We start from the raw sequence: 21386 nt of genomic DNA, 5'->3' as shown, positions 1-21386 counted from the left end.
TCCTAATAATCTCTGTCATTCCCAAATCCCTTGCAAAAACTCATTTCTAAAACAGTGGATCTGCTGTAATACAGGAGACGCCCTGCAGTTTGGTCTATTGCTTTGTTGCAGGATCTTCAGGTTTGGACATAAGGGTTTGAATATCTAATTTGACATGGAATTTGGCTACTCATGATTAGCTGTTGAAAAAGAAAAATCCTCTTATGAGCAAGGCTTCAATAGCAGATTTCAGTTTACAAGCTTAGGGAAGAAAAGCTCAAAGTCACCTATATCATACAGAATATACTGCAATGGAATCAAGGTATGGCTGCTGAACACTTTACAGGAGGATTCTCTTTCCTCTTCTTGTTCAGCAAGAAGAAGAGTCGGGAATTATTTGGGTAGTTGGCATAATTTGTTTTGTGTGTGATAATCTCTAGCCACTAACAATCTCCACACACTTCTACTGTTCATAACCACAATATTATCAGCACTCCACTGTTTAGCACCAAAAATTATATGCTGTAGTTTTTACTAAATACCTGCACCCTCCATTCGCTTCCAGCTCTTCTCAATTACACCTAATCCCCATACATATTTCATTTCCTCACAGTACTCACCTTCATCACATCACATTAGTATATGTACAGCCTTGTTACACTACATTCTTGCATCCTTCCCCTTGGCTACAGTTACAGCATCCCCTCATCATCAGCATGTCATGTCCAGCCACCTTTTTACTGCTACCTTAATACTGTCATCACTACCACAGCCCACCTACACTTAGCATTTGTTGTCCCTTTACCTGATACACCTGTTTTCTGAAACAAATTTGCATAAACCCATTAGCAAGCCAAGTTGCCGTACTGTTCCATGGATCTATTATCATATTGACCTGTTAAAAACAGTGTGTTGGCTGAAGGTAAGTCACGGCTAGCTGGTTTACAACCAAAGGATCCATTAGCCTGCTCCTGCTGGAAAAGGAGAAATTCCCTGTCTTGTTGGAATGATCCAGACATGCTGTAAAAGTAAGCTAAGTTATTTAACTATTGAACTCCCTATTGCAAGATTACAAGTGCACTCCCAAAGTCATGCTTCTTCCATTGCCTCTTTACAGCAACATCTTCATTACATCTCTATCCCTCATTAGTTCATAAATATCATTCTCATGCATGTTTTGTCATTTATAGTATATTTTCATCAGCATGCATGAATATTTCATTAGTTGCATCTTTTACTTCAATATGATGCTTTGCAAACTTCCATACGTATTTATTATCTCTTGCTAACTCTGTTTTGCAGGAAATACGTTGATTGTTAAAATCCATTCCAGATTAAGATCTTGTAATTTTAAATTCAATTTTGTAATAGCTAGATATTGATGGAAATTTCATATTTCAAGCATTGAATTAGAATGCATGTGCATATAGATCTTAAATTGCTTATCTTCGTATCATTCTTTTGTTACTTTTGAAGATCCATGAATGGGAACACGAATTACACGTGCACCATTCTAATAAAAGGTGATTAAACCCTAAGTTGATGATTTATACATGTCCTTCATTATAATGTAATAATGCCTCATTTCCGCACCTGGTATGTCTATAGATGCAGTGTCTCATTAACATGGTGCATTGAATTCCACCATCTTACATCTTTAATTTAGTCTGATATTTCTTTTCTGTATATATCCTTCATCTTGTGTTAACCTAAATTTCGCAGGAAACAGGAAGAACATATTATTTTTCTTTCTTAATTTAAGATTCCAAATTTGTAATAGCTAGATATCAATGAGAATTTTAATTTCAAGCATTAGATTAGAATGCATGAGCATGTATATATCTTAGAGACTGCTTGTTTCATCTCATTTTTACCTTTTATTTCAAAAACTTCACAAATGGGAACACGAATGACACGTGCACCATTTTATAAAAGGTGATTAAATCCTAAGTTGACGATTTGCATCAATTGCCATAGTCAGGATGTGAACAAAACTTATGATTTTCATCTTTTATGGAATAACACTAGATCCACACTGGATCTCTCTTCAAAAATCATCATATTTTCAAATATTTTCTTCTTTTATCAGAGTTTAATTTAAAATTAGCTCAAAATATATATCAATGGCCATAATCAGGATATATTGAGAGTTAATTTCATTTTAAACTCTATAAAGGCACCAAAATATATTTTATTCTTCATGTGAATTTAAATATAGATTATTATATAATACATTCAATGACCATAGTCAGGAATGTATTATATCTTCAATCTTGTTTCAATTCATTTAAAGAATGAAATATGTTTTTCAAATTAAATCTTCAAAATCTTTTTAATTCATTCATCATTTAGGATAAAATCATATCATGTTTTCAAATTATTTCAAAGATCCAAGTGATTTTAAGATAAATTTTTAAAAAACATCTTTTCAAATCTCTATTTTTTAATTCAAATTCATATCGTTCAAATTCTGTCTTAAATTCTCATTCCTTTCAGTCAAATTCTTCATTTTCATCTTTATCTTAACAAATTTAATATCGGATTTCAAACCCAAATCCCAATTCCAAATTCATTTTCGATTTCAAATCTAGGTTTTTCAAATCCAATTCGCTTTACAAATTCCATGTGGATTTCCAATTCCAGATTTCAAGTTCCAAATCCATTTTAAATTTAATCTTGATTTCTCAAAATCCAATTTCATTTACAGAATTACATATGTATTTCCAAATCCATAACTCGATTCTATTTTCAAATTCCATCTTGATTTTCAATTCTAAATTTAAATCCCAACTATACTTTCAATCTTCCTCAGATATTTCAATCCCTTCCTCAAAAATTCATATTCTGTTTCAGATTTCAAAGTCAAGATTCATTTCCAATTTTTCTAAATTCGTTTTCCAAATTCTATTTCAAGGTCTGAATTTAAACTTCAAATTTCAAGTTCAATCTCAGATTCACAACTCTATTCTTACTTTTAGAATTCTATTTCAATTTCGAACCTTCCTTCTTCAAAACAAATTTTAGTTCTTTTCAAAGTCTCGGACCTCAGAAATGAGTTCAATTTCAGCATTTCAAGTTATCTTTTTTTCATTTTAAACTTCCAAGTTTGCCTTCATATTGCAAAATTTCCAAGTCCGGTTCAAACTTTATAAAATCATTTCTTTAAATCTTTTCAAAACTTATTTCAGAATCACTTCGAAAAATCCCAAAATTTCTGAATTATTTCTCAAAAAGCATACATCTTTGCATTTCCACAAGCATGATTCTTTGTGCATTCTTAGACTTAGAATAACTTTTTAGATAATGTTAGGCAAAGCAAAAAAGCATAAATTCGATCCTTGGTTAAAGGCACCAGGAATGGTCGAACCTCGTATCGACGAGCGAACCCCGCCTCTCCCAATTTTCCCACAAATTTTCAAAAAAAAACGGAGGCGAGTAATCTTTTAAAAATCTTTTAAAAATCTTTTTCAAAATTTAAGGTCAAGTGAGACCTTCGCAAAAGGGTTCCTCTCTCTCTCTTTTTTTCTCTCTTATTTTCTGTCTTATATTTCCCCTTCGAAAAGGAAAATAGAGGATTAGAAAGGGAAAGAGAAGGAAGAGAGAGAAACCAAAGAGGAAAAATTTTGCGATGATCACAGTTATCCGCAGGTTAACACTAACGCATATCTTCAAGTTACCATTTTACCCTTGTAAAAGTTGAACAGCGTGCAGGAGCTTTTTCTAATGATTAAAGTTACTAGTTTACCTCTACTTTAAAAGCCCAAGCACAGATGCTCTATTTAAAGCAAGTTTGACCCTGGATCCATCCATTCAAAGTAAGTTTGACCTTGGATCCATCCAAGCATGAAGGATTTTTCCACATGCATGAGCGGACGTGTTGTTTGGACATGATAACGTGAAATTCTTTTGAATATTTATCCCTCCTCCAAACTACATTTGCATAGTGATAAAAATGGAATGGCATGGACTTGGGGGTCAAGCTTCACCAATATTTCATTAGTATTCTTCAAAATGGGTCTGAATTTGGATCCAACTCCAACTCAAATAAGAAGTTATGGATTTACGTTAGGATATGAGCTTCTTCAGTTGTACAGGATTGAGCAAAAAATGACGACACCTATTCCTTTTCACGTGGAAAATCTTGCCAACGAGATTTCTTATAGTAAGAACAGAAATATCATGTATCTATCTTTTCATGTTGCCACTTGAACAAGATCTAGATTACTAAATGAGATTTCTTATGGTAAGAACAGAAATATCATGTGTCTATCTTTTCATGTTGCCATTTGAACAAGATCTAAATTTTACTAATGATCCAGATTCAGATTCTGATCCAGTTTGGAAACATGAATTTTTTACCATATGGTTTTCAATATGAGACTACATGGGCATAGTGGGTACTGCCTATATTCAATGTCCACTCTTTTGTCAACTCAGAGAGAGAGAGAAAAAAAAAATGGATTAGGAAGATACAAGTGCTAATAAGGCCAAGACAAGTTTCCAAATAACTAGGCTCTTTAATTTGGAAAAGGCCTATGGGTAGAATGATCACTCTAATAGAAAAATAACAGAAGCTATCGAAGGTATTTAACCTGGTATCATTTGCTTAACCCAGGCAAAAACTCTGGGGGAAGTTAAAAACTTTCAAGTGTTTGGTGTGCATATAAATTAGACCAAAAAGTTTTGGTGGGTATTTGAAAATTTCCCAAAAGAAAAAAAAAGTCCTGATGTAGACCAATATTACAAGAAAAAAAGACAAAACTACCCTTCACTCTTAACACTCGCACTCAATTTGGGACAAAGATATCAAATAGTAAGTTACTACAAATGTCATCCGGTCTCATTTTGCTAATAGCTTAAATGAAAAATATCTTCTAGTTTGTTCTAACATTTGTGTATGGCCTGCAAATTAATTGTTGTAAATCTTCTTCTGAATGAAGTGTCAAACTTCTCTACGTGATTTGTTCTATGATAATAAACCAAAGTTGAAGCAATTCATACAGTTGATTGGTTATTCTTGCACAAGGTCATAGGTCGTGTCATTTCAACCTCTAGAGTTCCATGATCCTTCACAATAATTTGACTACTTGACATACAGTGGATTGTCCGTGGGCATTGCAACCATATATTACATTTCCAATAAAGGACAATCTCCATTTTCTACTCCAAATACAAATTGCATAAATCTTTGTCTTCTAATAAGTTAGCTAAGAACATCCTACATGTAGGAGCATCAAAATGATGAAGCAGACAAGCAACTCTTTTCAAAACTTTTAATAGTTAATTCTATTATACATGTAACGCCCCAAATTTCAAACTTGCGAACCTTTTCAGAAAAAAACAGGCAAGAGACTAGAAATATCTCTTTCCTTCAGAGTTTGTTTATGAAATCAACGGAAGATTTTTCTTTTGATAAATCATAAGGCAAGCTAACAACTTTGGGTACGTTAGCTAAAAGAACCAAAACTCACAAGATTCGGATATCCCAAGGAAAATCCGTTACAAACTCAAAACGTCCAGGACGCGAGCTAAGAGCAGGAAGAAGAAGCCTTGAAGTCATCTTGCAATCGCGTTATCGCCCGTAGTGTACCTAATCATCACCTGTACCCATATAATGGGTTAGTTTTGCGAAAAACTAGTAGGTGCACAAGAGAGACTACAGGAAACTGAATTAAGTACATTTAATTCAGTATGCTAAGCAGTTTAAAGCAGATATGCAGTTAAACAGGTAAGCAGTGCACGACAAGTAAGCAGTGCAAACGGTAAGTAAGCAGCGCAAATGCGTAAGTAATGTAAGCGAGTAAGTAAGCAGTGCAAGCGAGTAAGTAGTTCAAAGCAAGGAAGCAGTGCAACTGAAGAAAAGCCCACCCTTCCGTGGAAGGTCCAAAACATGATCACTAACTCAAATCGCTAACGATCTGATTCTCACATCTAAGTCGTGCATGTAATCATGCTAAAACAGAAAGCCGAAGCTATAAATTTATAACTGCTATCTTAAACAATCTCAGAAGAGCATCACAGCTCGCCATAACTTTTTATGGTAAGCAAAAACACAAGATCCACGTCGGATCGCTCGGTCCAGGAAATATACGACCTTATAAGGAATTACCGCCCTAAAGGGTGTACCTGATCTTGGACCATACACTTCCTCACAGGAGTTCACCGACTTCGCGGCTACCTGCTCGTGGACAGTGTATATCCTCACAGAGATTTTACCGCTCTAGCCGGATTACTCGATCTGGGAAATGTATAACCTCACAGCGAAACCTTTCGGAAGTCGGTCCCCAACAAATGTCATATCCAATGAAAATCATTATGATACACGCATCAACGCAAATGACCGCTCTCAGTGTCGATAGCCACTATTACAATCAACAAGATCAACGCTGGATCACCTGGTCTGGGAAATGTATAACCTCACAAAGAATTCCGCCCTAGATGGTATACCTGGTCTTGGACCATACACTTCTCACAGGAAATCTACCACTCTAGTCGGGTACCTGGTCTTGATCATACACGCCCTCCCAGATAATCCTTTGGAGATCAAGTCCTCGACAGATACCATACTCAGTGATACACGCATTTATACAATCGACTGCTCCGAACAATTGACCGCTCTTGGGTCAGTAGCCACAATATGGGCACAAGCATGAATATCAGCAATATGCATCGTATTATTGCCACAAAGAATATTGCAATCCTCAAATAGGACCTCAAAGCATGCGTAAACGACACATGAGAGCACGCAGATATGGCAATCCAGTTGATTCTATAGGCGAAGAGTAACTAACTCTATCTGAGAGCCAAACAAATCAACTGAATAAGACAAGCACTCGTAACAATGCTCGTAAAACATACAATTACCATAATATGGCTCAGTCCATCAGCAAGTAATTAAATTAATCGTAAGGCATAAACCATTGCATCGCAAGTCATTCATAAGTTATACATGATAAGCAATTATACGGCAACGGTTATATCACAATATGTAAGCAACTTATAAGACAAGCGGCCACATCAATCCTAGTTGCCATCAGTTCGTAGATTACGAGCTATCTGCAATCACATCCATCATAAGAGATGCAAGCCAACAAGTGCTACGCTACAATAAGCACCAAACAGTTCGACCAAGGGATAAAGCAAGTCATATGCTAATATGTAGCAACTGGCATGATGCTATTATTATAAGCATTTAACTAGTATGAGAAGCTCCTTATTACTCCGCAAAGAATTGCGTAAGCAGTTTAACCAACTAGAGTAACTCCTTGACAGGCGTGCACAGCTCAACGAGTAGCATACTGAACTACTGAGCCAGCAAGCGATCGACCAGTATGAACAGACTTTATGTTTCGATATTACTGGCCCGCAGGTATGCGCAGCCAAAACATAGAAACAACTGAGACTAGTTCGGGCGTCTGTTATTTTATGTATTTTTAATAACCTGAATAGCTAGTTGAGTCCGCTCCTAAAGGGTCAGCTTTAGTCGAGAGAGGATTCCCCAAAGGAGGCAATGTCACGGATGCATCCAACTTCTGCAGAAGTGTTGAGCTAACTAATGTAGCCCCTTTCCCCTTAACTCCAATGACTGGGGAGGCCGGATCATTGCCCGTGGGGTGGTTGTTAACAACCTGTCCATTGGAGTTTTGTACCGCTCTGTCCTCTCTCTTGTCTTGACAGAACAACCAGAAGCGAATGGGTGCGTTAGGGGTTGCTTAACTAACGACCCATCCTATGCTGTAGTCTTTAAACCACTCGAGCATCTTGCCTGTGAAGGCGAATGTGAGGTCATTTATGTGATTACAGCATTGTGCATTTAGCATTGTTCGAGGTCGCACGACCGTCTCATCCAATCATCGCAGTACTAGACGTGTCGTGCACGACTACAAGTACTCTAAGATGAAGGGGGGTATAGCTCCTCAATAGAAGCCTCAACAGGAGTGTTTCACAAAGATGTAAAGTTTATCGAGGTATCTACATGTCTCGCATGACTCGATACCGGCCTCGATAGACGGGATACGTGTTTTTCAACAGAACACCAGCTAAGAAGTTCGCTCGAACCCCCAAATCGGGATCACCCGAGATATGCCAAAAAGGCGAGCAGAACCAACCAGTCACATCCTTCCAAATGCTTCAATTTGGAGCAGTCTTTAATGCTTTTGCGCAGCTCCCTAAAATCTCAAGTCGACTCTGCAGGGTTGTGCACACGAAGAGCCAGAATCCTTGCGAGGTATCCCTCTCTTTAGACGAAAGTGTATCGCCAGCTCCCGACTGAACTCTTGTCACAAGAGGGAGTGATAGATGTCTCTTGCATCCTCCACGAGGATGCCTCAAACGTGTATGCAATGAGCGAGAACCTGAGCGCCATCATCCGCAATAGCAAGGCAGTAACAACACATGCAAAAGCAAGAGCCTAGGCACAAAACGCAACGGCAAGGTAAAGACAGTAAGCAGGAGTGCAACGCAAAACCTTTGCGCGATGCGCAACGGCAAAGTAAAGACTGCAAACAGGAGTGCAACGCAAAACCTTTGTGCGATACGCAACGGCAAAGTAAAGGACAAGGATCACGAAACCGTGTCCTTGAGTTAAATGTGTACTCGTAAAAATATATATATTTCTATATATATATATATATATATATATATATATATATATATATATTTATTTAATGGTCTCTTTTTAGTTAATTGAACTTAATTCAATTGTCCAAGTCTTTCGTGCAATCTTTCCCTACCTTTGAGAGTTGCAAGCTTGTTGGCGTCTGCGAGTGTAAGCGGTGGACGGATGGGGTCGCAGAGCGCGAGCAGGGTCCGTCGCACGAGCGGCAAAAGTAACAATCTTAGCAAGCTAATACCAAAATATAAGGTCAGGGGCACTGTCGCAGTCCTGACGTAAGGGAAGCAGAGGCAGCAAGATCAAGGCAGAGGGGCGAAACCCCCTACCAAAAAACAAACAAGGTGCAGGGGGCAACGGTCCCTGCCGACCTTGAAGAAATGCGAGGTAGGGTCCAATGACCCTTACTGCCGAAGAACAGATGCAGACGACAGGAGGCGTCGCCCCTGTCGACAAAGGACAGGCAGGGCTCCAGCCCCTACCGACCTACCAGAAACGACAGGTAGGGGCTTTAGCCCCTGCCGATCCAAAAGTTTCAGGCGACAGGGTCGATGCCCTTGTCGTCCTGTCAAAAGACGTTGGGTAGGGGCCACAACCCCTACCGGCCAAAGGTAAGAGAGAAAGAGAGTGAGGGGCAGGGGCTGGAAACCCCTGCCAATCGATCAACAACAGGCGGCAGGGGGGCATCACCCCCTGCCAACCAGACGGACACAGGCGACAGGAGGCGTCGCCCCTGCCAGCCTGTCGACTGAAAAGGAGGAGAGATGAAGAAGACGATGGTGCGGGGAGGGGGCTCAACCCCTCCCCTGACCAAAGGAGGCAGCAGGGAGGGCTCGACCCTCCCCTGCCGTCATGAGACGTGTCGTAACAGAAAGCAGGGAGGAGGGGCTCGACCCCTCCCCTGACGTAACAGAAGCAGGGAACAGAGAGGAGGTGGGGCGAGCCCCTCCTCTGCCGTAACAGGAGGCAGGGAGGAGGGCTCGGCCCCTCCCCTGTCGTGACAGAGGGAACAGAGAGGAGGGCTTAGTGAGAGAGACGAGAGACAGTAAGGGAGAGAGAGTCGGGAGAGCGTAGAAGAAAGGAGAGGTTTCGAGAATCTCCCCCCCCCCTTGTCTCGTGACCTTAAAAGGCACGAGAGAGGCGGTCGGGGTGCCCGACCGCCTGTCCCCCCTTTGGATCCGGGTCAGGTCCAAATCTGGATCTGATCTGATCCAAACAAAAAAAAAATAGGTTGTTACAATACAAGTCAAGCGCAACAACCCTATCTGATAGGAGACACCTAGAAGGGACATCACTCAGTGAAACCCCCTAACAAAAAGAGAGCCTTAGGTCAAACACTAAAAGAGAAGTTGATGAAGAAACATTGTCACCAAAGAGGTGATGAAGAAACTATTGCCCCAAGATAACCAAAAAAGTAATTCACCGAGAAGAAAATAAAGTAATTAGATGCATCAAAAGAACACAATGTGAAGAATAAGGGGGAAACTGACTATGAAGAGATACCACGGGGCAACAAGCAATTAAAAACAATATTTTGAAAGAAGAGAAAATACAGAGATTGGGCCAAAGCTAGGGTGGCCAACGAGTTGGGCAGCTGGTGGCCTGACCCATTTGAGCTAGACATGGGCCTGCTTTTTGGACCAAAGCTTGGCCCAGACCGGGTTTAAACCCGAGCCAGCATTTTCTTAGACCAGCCATGAGTCAACCACCAGGCTGGCCCATGGCACTTTTTTATTTTTTTTCTAAACAAACTTTAATAAAAATAGAAGACCACCACTCGATTCACCTTCATATTCCAACCCTTTAATCAAATAGAAGACAATCATGTGCAGTTCTTGTAAAGGTCAATATTTCAGTTGACATTACCTTTTTCAGAAGGATTTGAAGACAACCCTTCCCTCCTTAATATATCTTCCAACTCTTTAATCAAATTTGACTCTTGTTTGCTCTCAGGAGCCTGCTTCACTCTTTTGTATACTGATGGTGGAACACTGATAGCAAGCAAATTAAATACGAAGGAAATTCAATAAACACCCTGGTGACAGGATTCGATTCTCCATCATATATAAATGAAAACTGAAGGATTAAAACTATACCACATTCCACATGATTTTATTATACTTTTTAGGTGTTCGATTTTCTTTCCATGTTCCATGGATGACTTCTGTTTTCTCTCCTGCAAGTCAACATTCTTAAATGTTAAGGAACTTCATAACAAACTAAATTCCCAGGAAAGTAACAAACTGAAAGATAAAATAATATAAAACCTTGACATAATTCCCATGTGATGATTGAGAACTATCTTCAGAAGAGCCCTCATCATCTTGTTTTCCCTCACTTTGTTTAGCTAATTTTGGTTCTCCTTGTTTGCTTGTCTCACCTGATTTCTTGCATACTTTTAATGCTTCAGTTTTTTTTTTCCTTAGTTTCTGAATATTTGGGCTCTTTTCTTTTCTTAGTTGTATGTCATTATCCTCAACCACACTAAGAGTATTATCTGAATCTGATGATTTTGAACATTTCTCTTTAGTTTTAAGCCTTTTAGGCTTCTTGCTACTTTCTTTAGCAGAGGAGACATCACGAGGATGATTGGTTTTTGACCCATTCACAGATTCAACAACTGAACCCAAGACCTGGCAAACACAACAAACAAAACATTAAAAAATTAATCCAGTGAGTAAAATAAATATAAACGTGCAGATATACTTATTTATTACTTATATTGCTTCCGGAATGAAAAAGACCAACCTCATTTAGTTTCTCACGAATGAAATTCTTATAAGCATCAAGAGAAAATTTATCAAGTTGAAGATCCTCTTCAAGCAAGCGACGAGCACCCAAATAAGTGACAGTTCTGAAAGCAAATATCAGTGAGAAATTGGTCATGGCACTGGAAGATCATTTTAATACTAAAAGAGGAATATTACCAGCTTGTACATCAAGGTACTCAATGTCCTCCAAAGATGCTGAATTTGAATTTTAAAAAAACTGATGGTAAAAGCAAAAAGTACACAAAAAATGAGAGTTTACAGAACCACAAGTCACATACTCTGAATGAGCCTTAAAATATGAATCCCTTTTGTGGATGGCCTCATGTACGACGTCCTCATTTATTACTTTTTCAGATTCTTCCACACTGTGATCTGCCTCCAGATCCTCATCTACTGCTGTCTTTCCAGACAAAATTGACAAGGTATCTACTTCCCTTTCATCTGCCAAGTTAGCATTTTCTATTCCCCTTTTCAGAATAAGAGATTCACAATCCTTTGAGATTCCTGTCTTTTCCTCCCCCAGATTCTTAGATGCATCCTCGCCAGAAAAATCATGGAGGCACTAGTATCAAGAATCAAAACATGACAATTTGTATATAAAAATGCAAAGAACCCAAAAAATGAAATATGATACACTAACACGTTACACATGCCCCTCAACCTCCAACAGTCATATCAAACACACACATGCATGCAAGTGCACACACATGTGCATGTATGCATGCACACATACACATCATAGTTGGCAAACTTGGTGAGTCAACCAATGCATCAGCCAAGTTGTCTCGTATTGGCGGGTAGCTGAGTCAAAACAACAGCTTGACTTGGTTATGATTAAACTCGGCCAAGAACATTGACTTGGCTGGTTCAAGCAAAAGATATAAATTATACAACATAAATCATGGTCATTTCAAAATTACAAAAAAAATGATTTTTTTTCTTTGCCTCCATCTTTACTTTTTCCAAGATGGAGACTTTTAACTTCTTCCAAGATGGAAGGCTTTTACTTCCATTTTTACTTTTCCAAGTTGGAACCCACTGAAATAATGTGGGCAGGCCCTTGTGAGTTGTGAAGTGTGAAGGAAGGAGGGTCTCTTTTTATAGATTGTGATAAGCCCATCATTTTACATCTATGTGAAACTATTCTCTCTCTCTCTCTCTCTCTCTCTCTCTCATTAATCATTATGTCTTATATTTTGATTGTCTAACTTGTCAAGATCTTAAGAAAATCTCATTTTCTTAAAAATATCTACAAATATTTATTTGCTGAGAATATCTCAAAAAAGATTTGTGATTATAATTATATATATATAATATATTTATGTTATATTTATATTACATTATATATACAGATAGATATATGAGAATTCCACATTTCAAATGAATATACTCTTTGCAAAATGCTTTTGTATTTATAAAATGTATGTTTATCTATTTATTTTAATAACTTAAATAACAAAACTTGACTAGCCCGAGTCACCGAGTCAGGTGCGGCCAATCCGTTACCAAGTTCCAAGAATGACAACCATGATACATGTGCGCACCCACCCCACCAGTCCCGCAATCACCACAAAAAATTAATTGCCAACCTAGACAATCATATCCCTCCCCAACCCAACCCAACCCCAACCCCAACCCCCACTGCACACACACACACACACACACCAAGTAAGAATTCTTATAAATGAGAATTCTTGCTTAGGGTCCATGGGACTCACTCTAATTCTCCACCATAATTTAATTTACCATTTATATAGGTTGTAAGAAACTATGGGGCTCACAGCTTTTTGCTTTTCCTATGCAATCACATGATTCACATGTACCTAGTCAACCCTAAATTCAAACTCACCCTTTATTTCCTAAATAATCCTCACAGCAGCTTAATGTTGGAGCAATTCTTGAACTTAAGACTTAAGTGCAAATACCATAGCTCATGTACATACAGCTAGTTCACCAATACCGACGATATTCTAAAGATACAGATTTTAGATGGATTTTTCAAAGAATGTGAAATAATTGGAAAATACTCAAATATTTTCAAAATGCCGCTACATTGAAAGTATTGAGATAGTATCTTGACATGATTGCAACTGTTTACACTACATCTTCAAAGGATCTTTTTTTCTTCTTTTCATATTTTAAAATTTAATTTTCGAATAAAATATCCATGAGATATATTTTTCTTATTTTAATTTTTTTTTACTTTTTCATTTTTAGATAAGTATATTTTCCCAAGAAATAGCTGAGAACAGTACTAGTGACTACAATACATGCATGCACGCATGCATACATCTCTATTACAGTGATCTCACTTGTGCATTTTTAAATAGATCCAACCATGCAGATGCTTTACCTACATGCATCAGTAGTAATGGAATTTTTACTCCAGAAATTTTTTAACATATTAATTTCATTTTTTTAAATCCAAAATGTTCAATCGTTAAGGGTAATATTATGATATTATTAGTATTATAATACAAGGAAATATTATTGTTAGCATATTTTCTTTCCCTTTTTCATATCTTACGTTTGAAAGTTTTACAGTATCCTCTTTTTTGGCTTTCCCTGCCTACAACAATTTTCCTTGAACATCACATCAGTATTGCCAAAAGCGGGTCTGATCAGCAAAAAAATCAGCTGATAAAACCTGATTTTTGCAAATGTATTTCACATATAGCAAGTCCTTCAATACATATTATGACCTTTGAATTCCCTGACCAAAGCATTTGCCATGGTCAATAACCATGAAAAAGCCATCCACACGGTTGAATGTACCTCAAAATGCATGAGTAGGTGACCTCTACTCACTGATACCAAATTTGTTGAGCAAATACATTATAGCAAAAAGACACGATTGTAAGTTTTATCTAGTCATGAATACCAGAATTTTTTAATGAATACTTTCCAGTGACAATTCATGGCTGCTAGTTTTATGTAGCCAATCAGACCCTGTAGAGGTGTTTGTTGTGGTTGACTAGCAGGAAACATGTTTTGGATCTAATAGATATTTGCTTTTGTTTTTTGTTTTTTGTTTTTTGTTTTTTGTTTTTTTTTTTTTGGGGGGGGGGGTGTGGGGAGGTAAACTTTGGTACATTATGGGCCATTGGCTCCTTTAAAAACCTGCGTACATGTCAAAAATTTTATCTTAGGTATGTCTTCTACCAAAAAGACCATGGAAATGACATCTGCAGGGCCAAATCTGTTTAACATTTAACAGAAGCATTAGAAAATCGATGGCGCCACTAGAGAGTACAATGATCTCAAAGGTGTCTGATGCAGAGCAGGTCCGGAACGTCACAGACCCAACAGCAGCATGAAGAATGCTCCAGGTCCCATCCGGGTCCCAGACCGGACCCGAGACCCGGGTCCACCTACAGCCTTTAAAAGGCCCAGTCTAGGGTTGCGTGCAGACGGAGAAGATTGGATCACTGCAGCTTTTGGTTTTTCTGAGTTTTCTGATTACCTTTCCAGCAGTCCCTTTTCAGCATTTTCGATTTATCGTTTTCGTATCCACTTGTTTCTTTTTCTGAATTCATTTCATTGTTAGATTGACTGTTATTGCAAAATAAATATCAACCACTGTGCATTCACGGTGGTCTTCATTATCAACCTCGGCATATCACACGACTGAAACAGACGTGAATCTCTTTCTTCAGCACCCGTGTGCGTTGTTGCAAGCCACCCACGTTGCGTCGCGTGCACCACGATACCCCCACTGCATCAGTGTCAGGTGTGTTCCCTCCAGGTGCTAGGTGCCAAAGTTGAGCCTTCCCTTCCCCCTCCACACACACACACAAACGCAGAGCTGAATAATACTTTTATAAACATTAAGGAAAATGTGGGCACACTCATGTAACAAAACAAAGCCACAATTTTGTAAGCTGCTAGAAGAAGTTTCACAATTTCAAGGTACCTCATGCAGACATTGCTTAATGAATCTTTTATGTAAGTCCAATGAAAAAATTTCTAGACCCAAATCCTTTTCTAGAAGTCTTCGAACACCTTCCAGAGTTAGAGAACTGCAAAAGAAAAGGAGTAAGCATCTATTCAACAAATAACAACCAGTGTTGCAAGCTACAAAAAGCAACATTTTTTTTCTGATAGGCTGGTTTAGCAACGCAGAAGATTTAAGCTGTATATACCAGACATCAAAAATGCTTAATCTTCTCAACTCAATGAAGACAGGTACATAGAAATGGAAAGAAAGATCAAACCTTTGAAAATGGATGGAGAGCAAAGCAGGCATCATCTGCCATCACAATATTAAAGGGTTGTATATTTTGTCTACAAAGGTCAAGAGTCATAACTATGGAATCTACAAGGTCTAGTGATGGATTTGATGGCATTCTTTGTTTTCTATTACTACAAAAATTAAGTTTTTTCCATAAGAATATAGGGTATCTTTATTTTAATCTTCTATGCATATGGCTATCCCAATCTACAATGGAAAACATAATTACAATTAGAAGGATTAGAAGTATTATAGTCAACCCCTTACGTAGACTTGTCCTTCAAAGATCATTTCCCCAATATACTCGAGGAAAGGTTGTAATAAGTGTATCGAATCCCGTATTTACAGGGCCCAAAATAAGATACATATCATATCATATTGTAAAAAATCATTTTTTAATAAAAAACTAAAATCCAAAAAAAAAAAATTATAAAAAATCATAACACAAGAACAATGATACATAGTGTAAGATAAAACCATAATATCACATATCAAACAATTATGAATTGCATAAGACATAACATCCGATATTAAAGATAATATGCTATGAATGCATGCATATTTCACAAGAAAATGCAAATAATGAATTACTATGCATATTAAACAATGAAATTAAGCTAACATGTCACAAGATTCATAGTTTGATCTATAAACAAAAGAAAAATCACAAAGTACTTAAGGTTGTACAAATCTCTTCATTCTTGTGGCCCCTAAACCTAAGACTAGTCACTAACTACTTCAAATACTTATTTGTAGACGGTAAAGCTCTATTACTTTACTGCATCTTAAACATTATCTTCTAATGGGCAAGAAGATATCAATGGACATTTATCGAACACTTTATTTTCATCCTAGGAATCTGGGATGATTATTTCATTTTTACAATCAGAGTCCAGGATGATTGTTTCTTTTTCATTCTCAGAATCTGAGATGATTATTTCATTTTCATGGTTTGTAGGTTGCGGCTCTTGCAATAAGGACGCAGCATATTCCCTTGGTCTACGTACTCATAAACCCTCTCCTATTTCATCCTTAACACTCCTTCAAAGATGCGAAGAGTGACACGGTCCTAGGAGTTGGCGTTTGCAGTTGTTGATCCCATTGCTAATCTTGAGACCACAATAGATATACATTTTAAATGTTTTCCTCTGTCAACTAATGTACCACGTCTTGGTCTCTATTTCCTCATGTCTATGAATCAAAATAAAAAAGAAAACCACAGTAAAAAAGTTTTTTATTTTACAACCTTTAAAAATAGAAGAAATATGGAGATTTTTACATCAAAAACGTGTGAAAATACACTTCTTTAGTGAAAAACACTAAATCCCTCTTCCTATTACAAGAAATCGCTTCCAAAGTCACCCTCAAGCTATCTAGGAGTGCCTCTCTTAAGCTTTCTAACAAAATGTATGAACAGCCCTGAGGGGACTTCTATGTCTCAAAAGAGGGGGGAGAGGGGGCAATGTATTGTATAATGCATCCTAGATGCACAAGATACACATGTGTATCATGATTCGAGTATGTATCACATCATTTTTCTTAAATACACGATGTGTATCATAGCTATTGTATGATACACTACAATACTTACAACATGGACTGAAGATACCTGTTGGTTAAGATTATCTCAAATTGGATGAAAGGGAGGTCCTATCCATCAACACTATGAGAAGTATAGCTTTTAGCTTATCGGATAGGTTGCATTGTTACAAGAAAATTGGAGGTGCGACAATGTGGGCTCTTCACACACACATGCACACGTACATAAATATATACATGCACACATATATGTGTACTATTGGTTATCATAAACAACAAAGGATTGAATATTTTATCATAATACAATACATATCCTTGAGCAAATAAGTGAACTTTGCATTTCCAATGCTTCAGACTTGACCCTAAACGTCCCTTTAGAACCAAGAATGTCCTTATCTAAAGATCCATCAACAACAACATATGTGCCACATAAATGCAGTAAATTATCATTTTTCATCACTACGATCCACCTAAAATTTTTAACTATTGCATGAGGTTTTTCTTGTCCCAAAAATGTAAGGAGTCCTAATTACGATGTTATTTCATTCAGTAATTTACAAAAACCTCCTAACTTATTAGCTATTTAAAAAAAGCCACCCACCATTCGGATTGCTCCATTTAAATGCATTATATATCTGATGTATAAAATTATATTTTTTCGCCCTTTTCTTATAAAAGAAACGAGCATATGCCATCTTATCATCTTATTTTAAACAAATCATACAGTTCAAGCATTTAGCAACTTTTGTTTTCCTAAATAAAGGTCAATTGAATGATTTAAGGACCAAGCATGTCTTCGAAACATAAACCATAAAACCAGGTGACTAAATGTAATAAGCAAAATGTTGGGTGACTTTTTAAATTACTTTGTTTCATTCTCAATGACCAATTTGAATCCAAGAGTGTTGGACAGTGTAGGTAAATCTAGAGTTTTGAACTTCAAATTTTCCAAAGTCCCTTATTTAGAGATTCATGAAAACATATTATATATAATAAAATTATCAAATTTCTGTGACACCTTTTTCACGAGTAGAAGCCCTTACAAAGATAAGTTGCATTTGGATTTTCCAAATTTCACCTCTTTTTGACCATGTGGAGTTTAATGATCATTTGGGCATCCTCAAGCAGATAGACTTGTCACAACACAAGGATACCATTGTCCTCCTCACTGAACCTATTTTTTTATGTATCACTTCATCCTCAACTAATAGAAGCCAACATGCCATCACATTTTAGCACAAAGAGAGAATTTTATAAGAAATTTTCTACTCCATTCTGATGCAGGGAGTGAATGAGCCAATGATATGAATCCAAATAAAAGGCTCATTTGTATCCAAGTTTGAACTATTAGTATAGACTATAGACTATAGTGGTGCATCTCCTTGGCATGATAGCAATTTCAAAAACACTTAGACACAGGTCTTCGCTCAGTTGTGATTGACACATGACTTGGTCGGGTCATGTTGATTTATCGTTATCATCAACAACAACATCATCACCACTATGTTGGTTAAGCTTAACCCTTCAGTTTAAAGTTAGGAGTGTGTCAACCAGTGTTGTGAAAAGCGTTGAGGCGTAGCGAAGCGCTCCACCAAAAACTGAGGTGAGGCGTAAGCCCCGAGGCGTAAAGCGTAAGCCTCGAGGCGTAAGGCGTAAAGTGTAAGCCTCGAGGCATAATGCGTAAGCCTCGAGGCGTAAAGCGTAAGCCTCCAGGCATAAAGCCAAGCCTCAAAAAAAAATTTGAAAACTTTAAAAAATATCTAAAAATACAAATAAATAAAGAAATGCTTTATTGATGAAATAACAACCAATAAGAAATAGAAAATCTCAAATAAGTAGTAAAAAATATGAGATTAACATATAAAAGTAACTAAAAACTGATTATATAATTGAAAAATATATGAGATTAACCAAAAAAAGTTAAAATATACTAAGAAACTTATTACATAACTGAAATAACTAGAAAATATATGAGATTAACCTACAAAAGTTAAAATATATGAGATTATTCTAAAAAATATGAGATTAACACATAAAAGTAACTAAAAAATGATTACATAACTGAAAAATATATGAGATTAACCAATAAAAAAAAATTATATACTAAGAACCCGTTTACATAACTGGAAAATATATGAGATTAACCAACAAAAGATAAAATATACTAAGAAACTAATTACATAACTGAAATAACTGCAAAATATATGAGATTAACCTACAAAAGTTAAAATATATGAGATTATTCTAAAAAATATGAGATTAACATATAAAAGTAACTAAAAACTGATTACATAACTGAAAAATATATGAGATTAACCAACAAAAGTTAAAATATACTAAGAAACTGATTACATAACTGAAATAACTGAAAAATATATGAGATTAACCTACAAAACTTAAAATATATGAGATTATTCTAAAAAATATGAGATTAACATACAAAAGTAACTAAAAAACTGATTACATAACTGAAAAATATATGAGATTAACCAACAAAAGTTAAAATATATTAAGAAACTAATTACATGACTGAAATAATCGAAAAATATACGAGATTAACCAACAAAAGTTAAAATATAGTAATATACTAAGAAACGTATTACATAACTGAAATAACTGGAAAATATATGAGATTAACCTACAAAAATCTTTTTGATTATGTCTCAGAAGTCTTGTTGTAAAAAAAAATTTGTGCCTTGAGGCACAGAGGGTCACGCCTCAAGGAGAGGCGCGCCCTTTACCCCTCAAGGAGCGTTTTTGATAACACTGGTCTCAACACACTTAAATTGCCAACAGACCCCCAAGGTAGTGACATTTTTTAAAATTATGCTGTTACTTATATGGGATATTAGCGGTTTTTTGGAGAGAAAAAACACAAGTCAACTAGATTTTGAAAAGGTAATGAATAGTAGTTTAGCAATAGTTTGCACAAGTAAAAGTTACTTTTATACCACTAAAAATAAGCACCAAATTACTAATGCAATAGCTTAGGTATTTTTATTAACCTAGAACTTTCCAGTTATAGGTAGTGTTTTCCATTTTTTCTAAGAGTCAACAGCTTTTTTTGTGTTTAATTCATTATGGTAGAAAACTATATTCAAGTGCTGCACCATTTTGTCTAGGAGACAAAAACTTGATTCATGTTCAATTCATTGAAATAGAAAACCTCTACATTCCAGCGCCTGTATTGAAAGATGCTGCTGTAGTAAAAGAAGGTGACCTCCATTAGTTCTTATTCATTCTGAAGCAAAAGCAAGTAGCAGTGCTCACGGTTCAATACATTCAACAAGCATTTTTCTTCTCCTGATACACATAAAGAGACTATTACAGTAGAAAGAATGCCTGATTCAAGGTGCATACTAGTAGGGTTTCAAAGTCCTTACAAAGAAAAGTCATTCATCAACTAAGTGCCTAAATACCAACGGGGGGCTCCGACCATCTTGTAGGAGCAGTTTGTGCAAGTCACCATGTGATGGGACGTTGCAAGTTCAAGGCCCACTGGTATATGGGTGGTTGCATAACTGCCTAGTAATATGAACAGGCCTCTGGCCTCTTTGGGCTGGTTAAAAGCTGTTTGTAAAAGGGAGGGGGCCCTAATTCCGCCAGCTCTGTTAAGTGCCTAAATAGAATAAAGGATACTTGGTGAGCATAGCGAACTTAGCAACACACACGAGTTATAATACCAACCTTCTAAGTCAAAATTATTAATAATAATCTTCCTCTAATTTATCGTTAGTGTTCCTGTTGAGTCGTGACTTGTGTTAGACATGCAAGAAGAGTCCATATACTTTGAGTTACACTGTGTGATCGTTGCGAAAAAAAAAATTGGGGTGTTTACACACTGCCACCAACAAAAATCAATAGTGTCCAGTACAGCTCGAAAACATACAGGCAAAGCATAACTAAGGTCAAGGAGGAGGGGGGGATGATTTTTTCTGGTTAGTGTTCCTGTTGTATTATGCCTTGTGCTGGACGCGCAAGAAGAGTCCATATCCTTTATGTTACAACGCCATCCACAAAATTTAAATAGTGTCCATTACAGTTGGAGCACTTCGTAATGTAACAATGATTAAGCTGCAGGGAGAACAAAAGATACAAACTCACATAACAACAAGATGAAAGGACTGTTGAAAAAATACTACGAATGCATTTCACACGTATGATCAAGGCGACAACAATAGTATGTTGATGAGGATGATGGTAATCATGTGCTTGACTGGGACACTGTATGTGATCTCCCTTCCAAGTTCGGGAC

At 36.9% G+C, this 21386-nt stretch overlaps 1 protein-coding gene across 2 annotated transcripts in view; it reads right to left on the bottom strand.

Moving 5' to 3' along the window:
• Positions 1 to 21386, bottom strand: part of LOC149833578 (uncharacterized) — a 75390-nt gene that overhangs the window by 53231 nt on the left and 773 nt on the right. The window contains exons 2-7 of one of the 2 annotated variants that reach the window (XM_090009761.1): positions 15275 to 15380; positions 11640 to 11923; positions 11339 to 11444; positions 10858 to 11223; positions 10687 to 10766; positions 10457 to 10581 (exon numbers count right to left, since the gene is read on the bottom strand). In XM_090009761.1, the coding sequence (XP_089865887.1) occupies positions 10457 to 10581; positions 10687 to 10766; positions 10858 to 11223; positions 11339 to 11444; positions 11640 to 11923; positions 15275 to 15380 (1067 nt within the window). The remainder of the gene's footprint in view (positions 1 to 10456; positions 10582 to 10686; positions 10767 to 10857; positions 11224 to 11338; positions 11445 to 11639; positions 11924 to 15274; positions 15381 to 21386) is intronic. The other variant, XM_090009762.1, reaches the window with a different exon arrangement.

Source organism: Nuphar pumila, chromosome 6, assembly GCF_984573655.1.
Source record: "Nuphar pumila chromosome 6, dmNupPumi1.hap1.1, whole genome shotgun sequence".
Classification (NCBI taxonomy): Eukaryota; Viridiplantae; Streptophyta; class Magnoliopsida; order Nymphaeales; family Nymphaeaceae; genus Nuphar; species Nuphar pumila.
The sequence above is the reverse complement of the archived record's forward strand: the minus strand, read 5'-3'. Positions and strand labels throughout refer to the sequence as shown.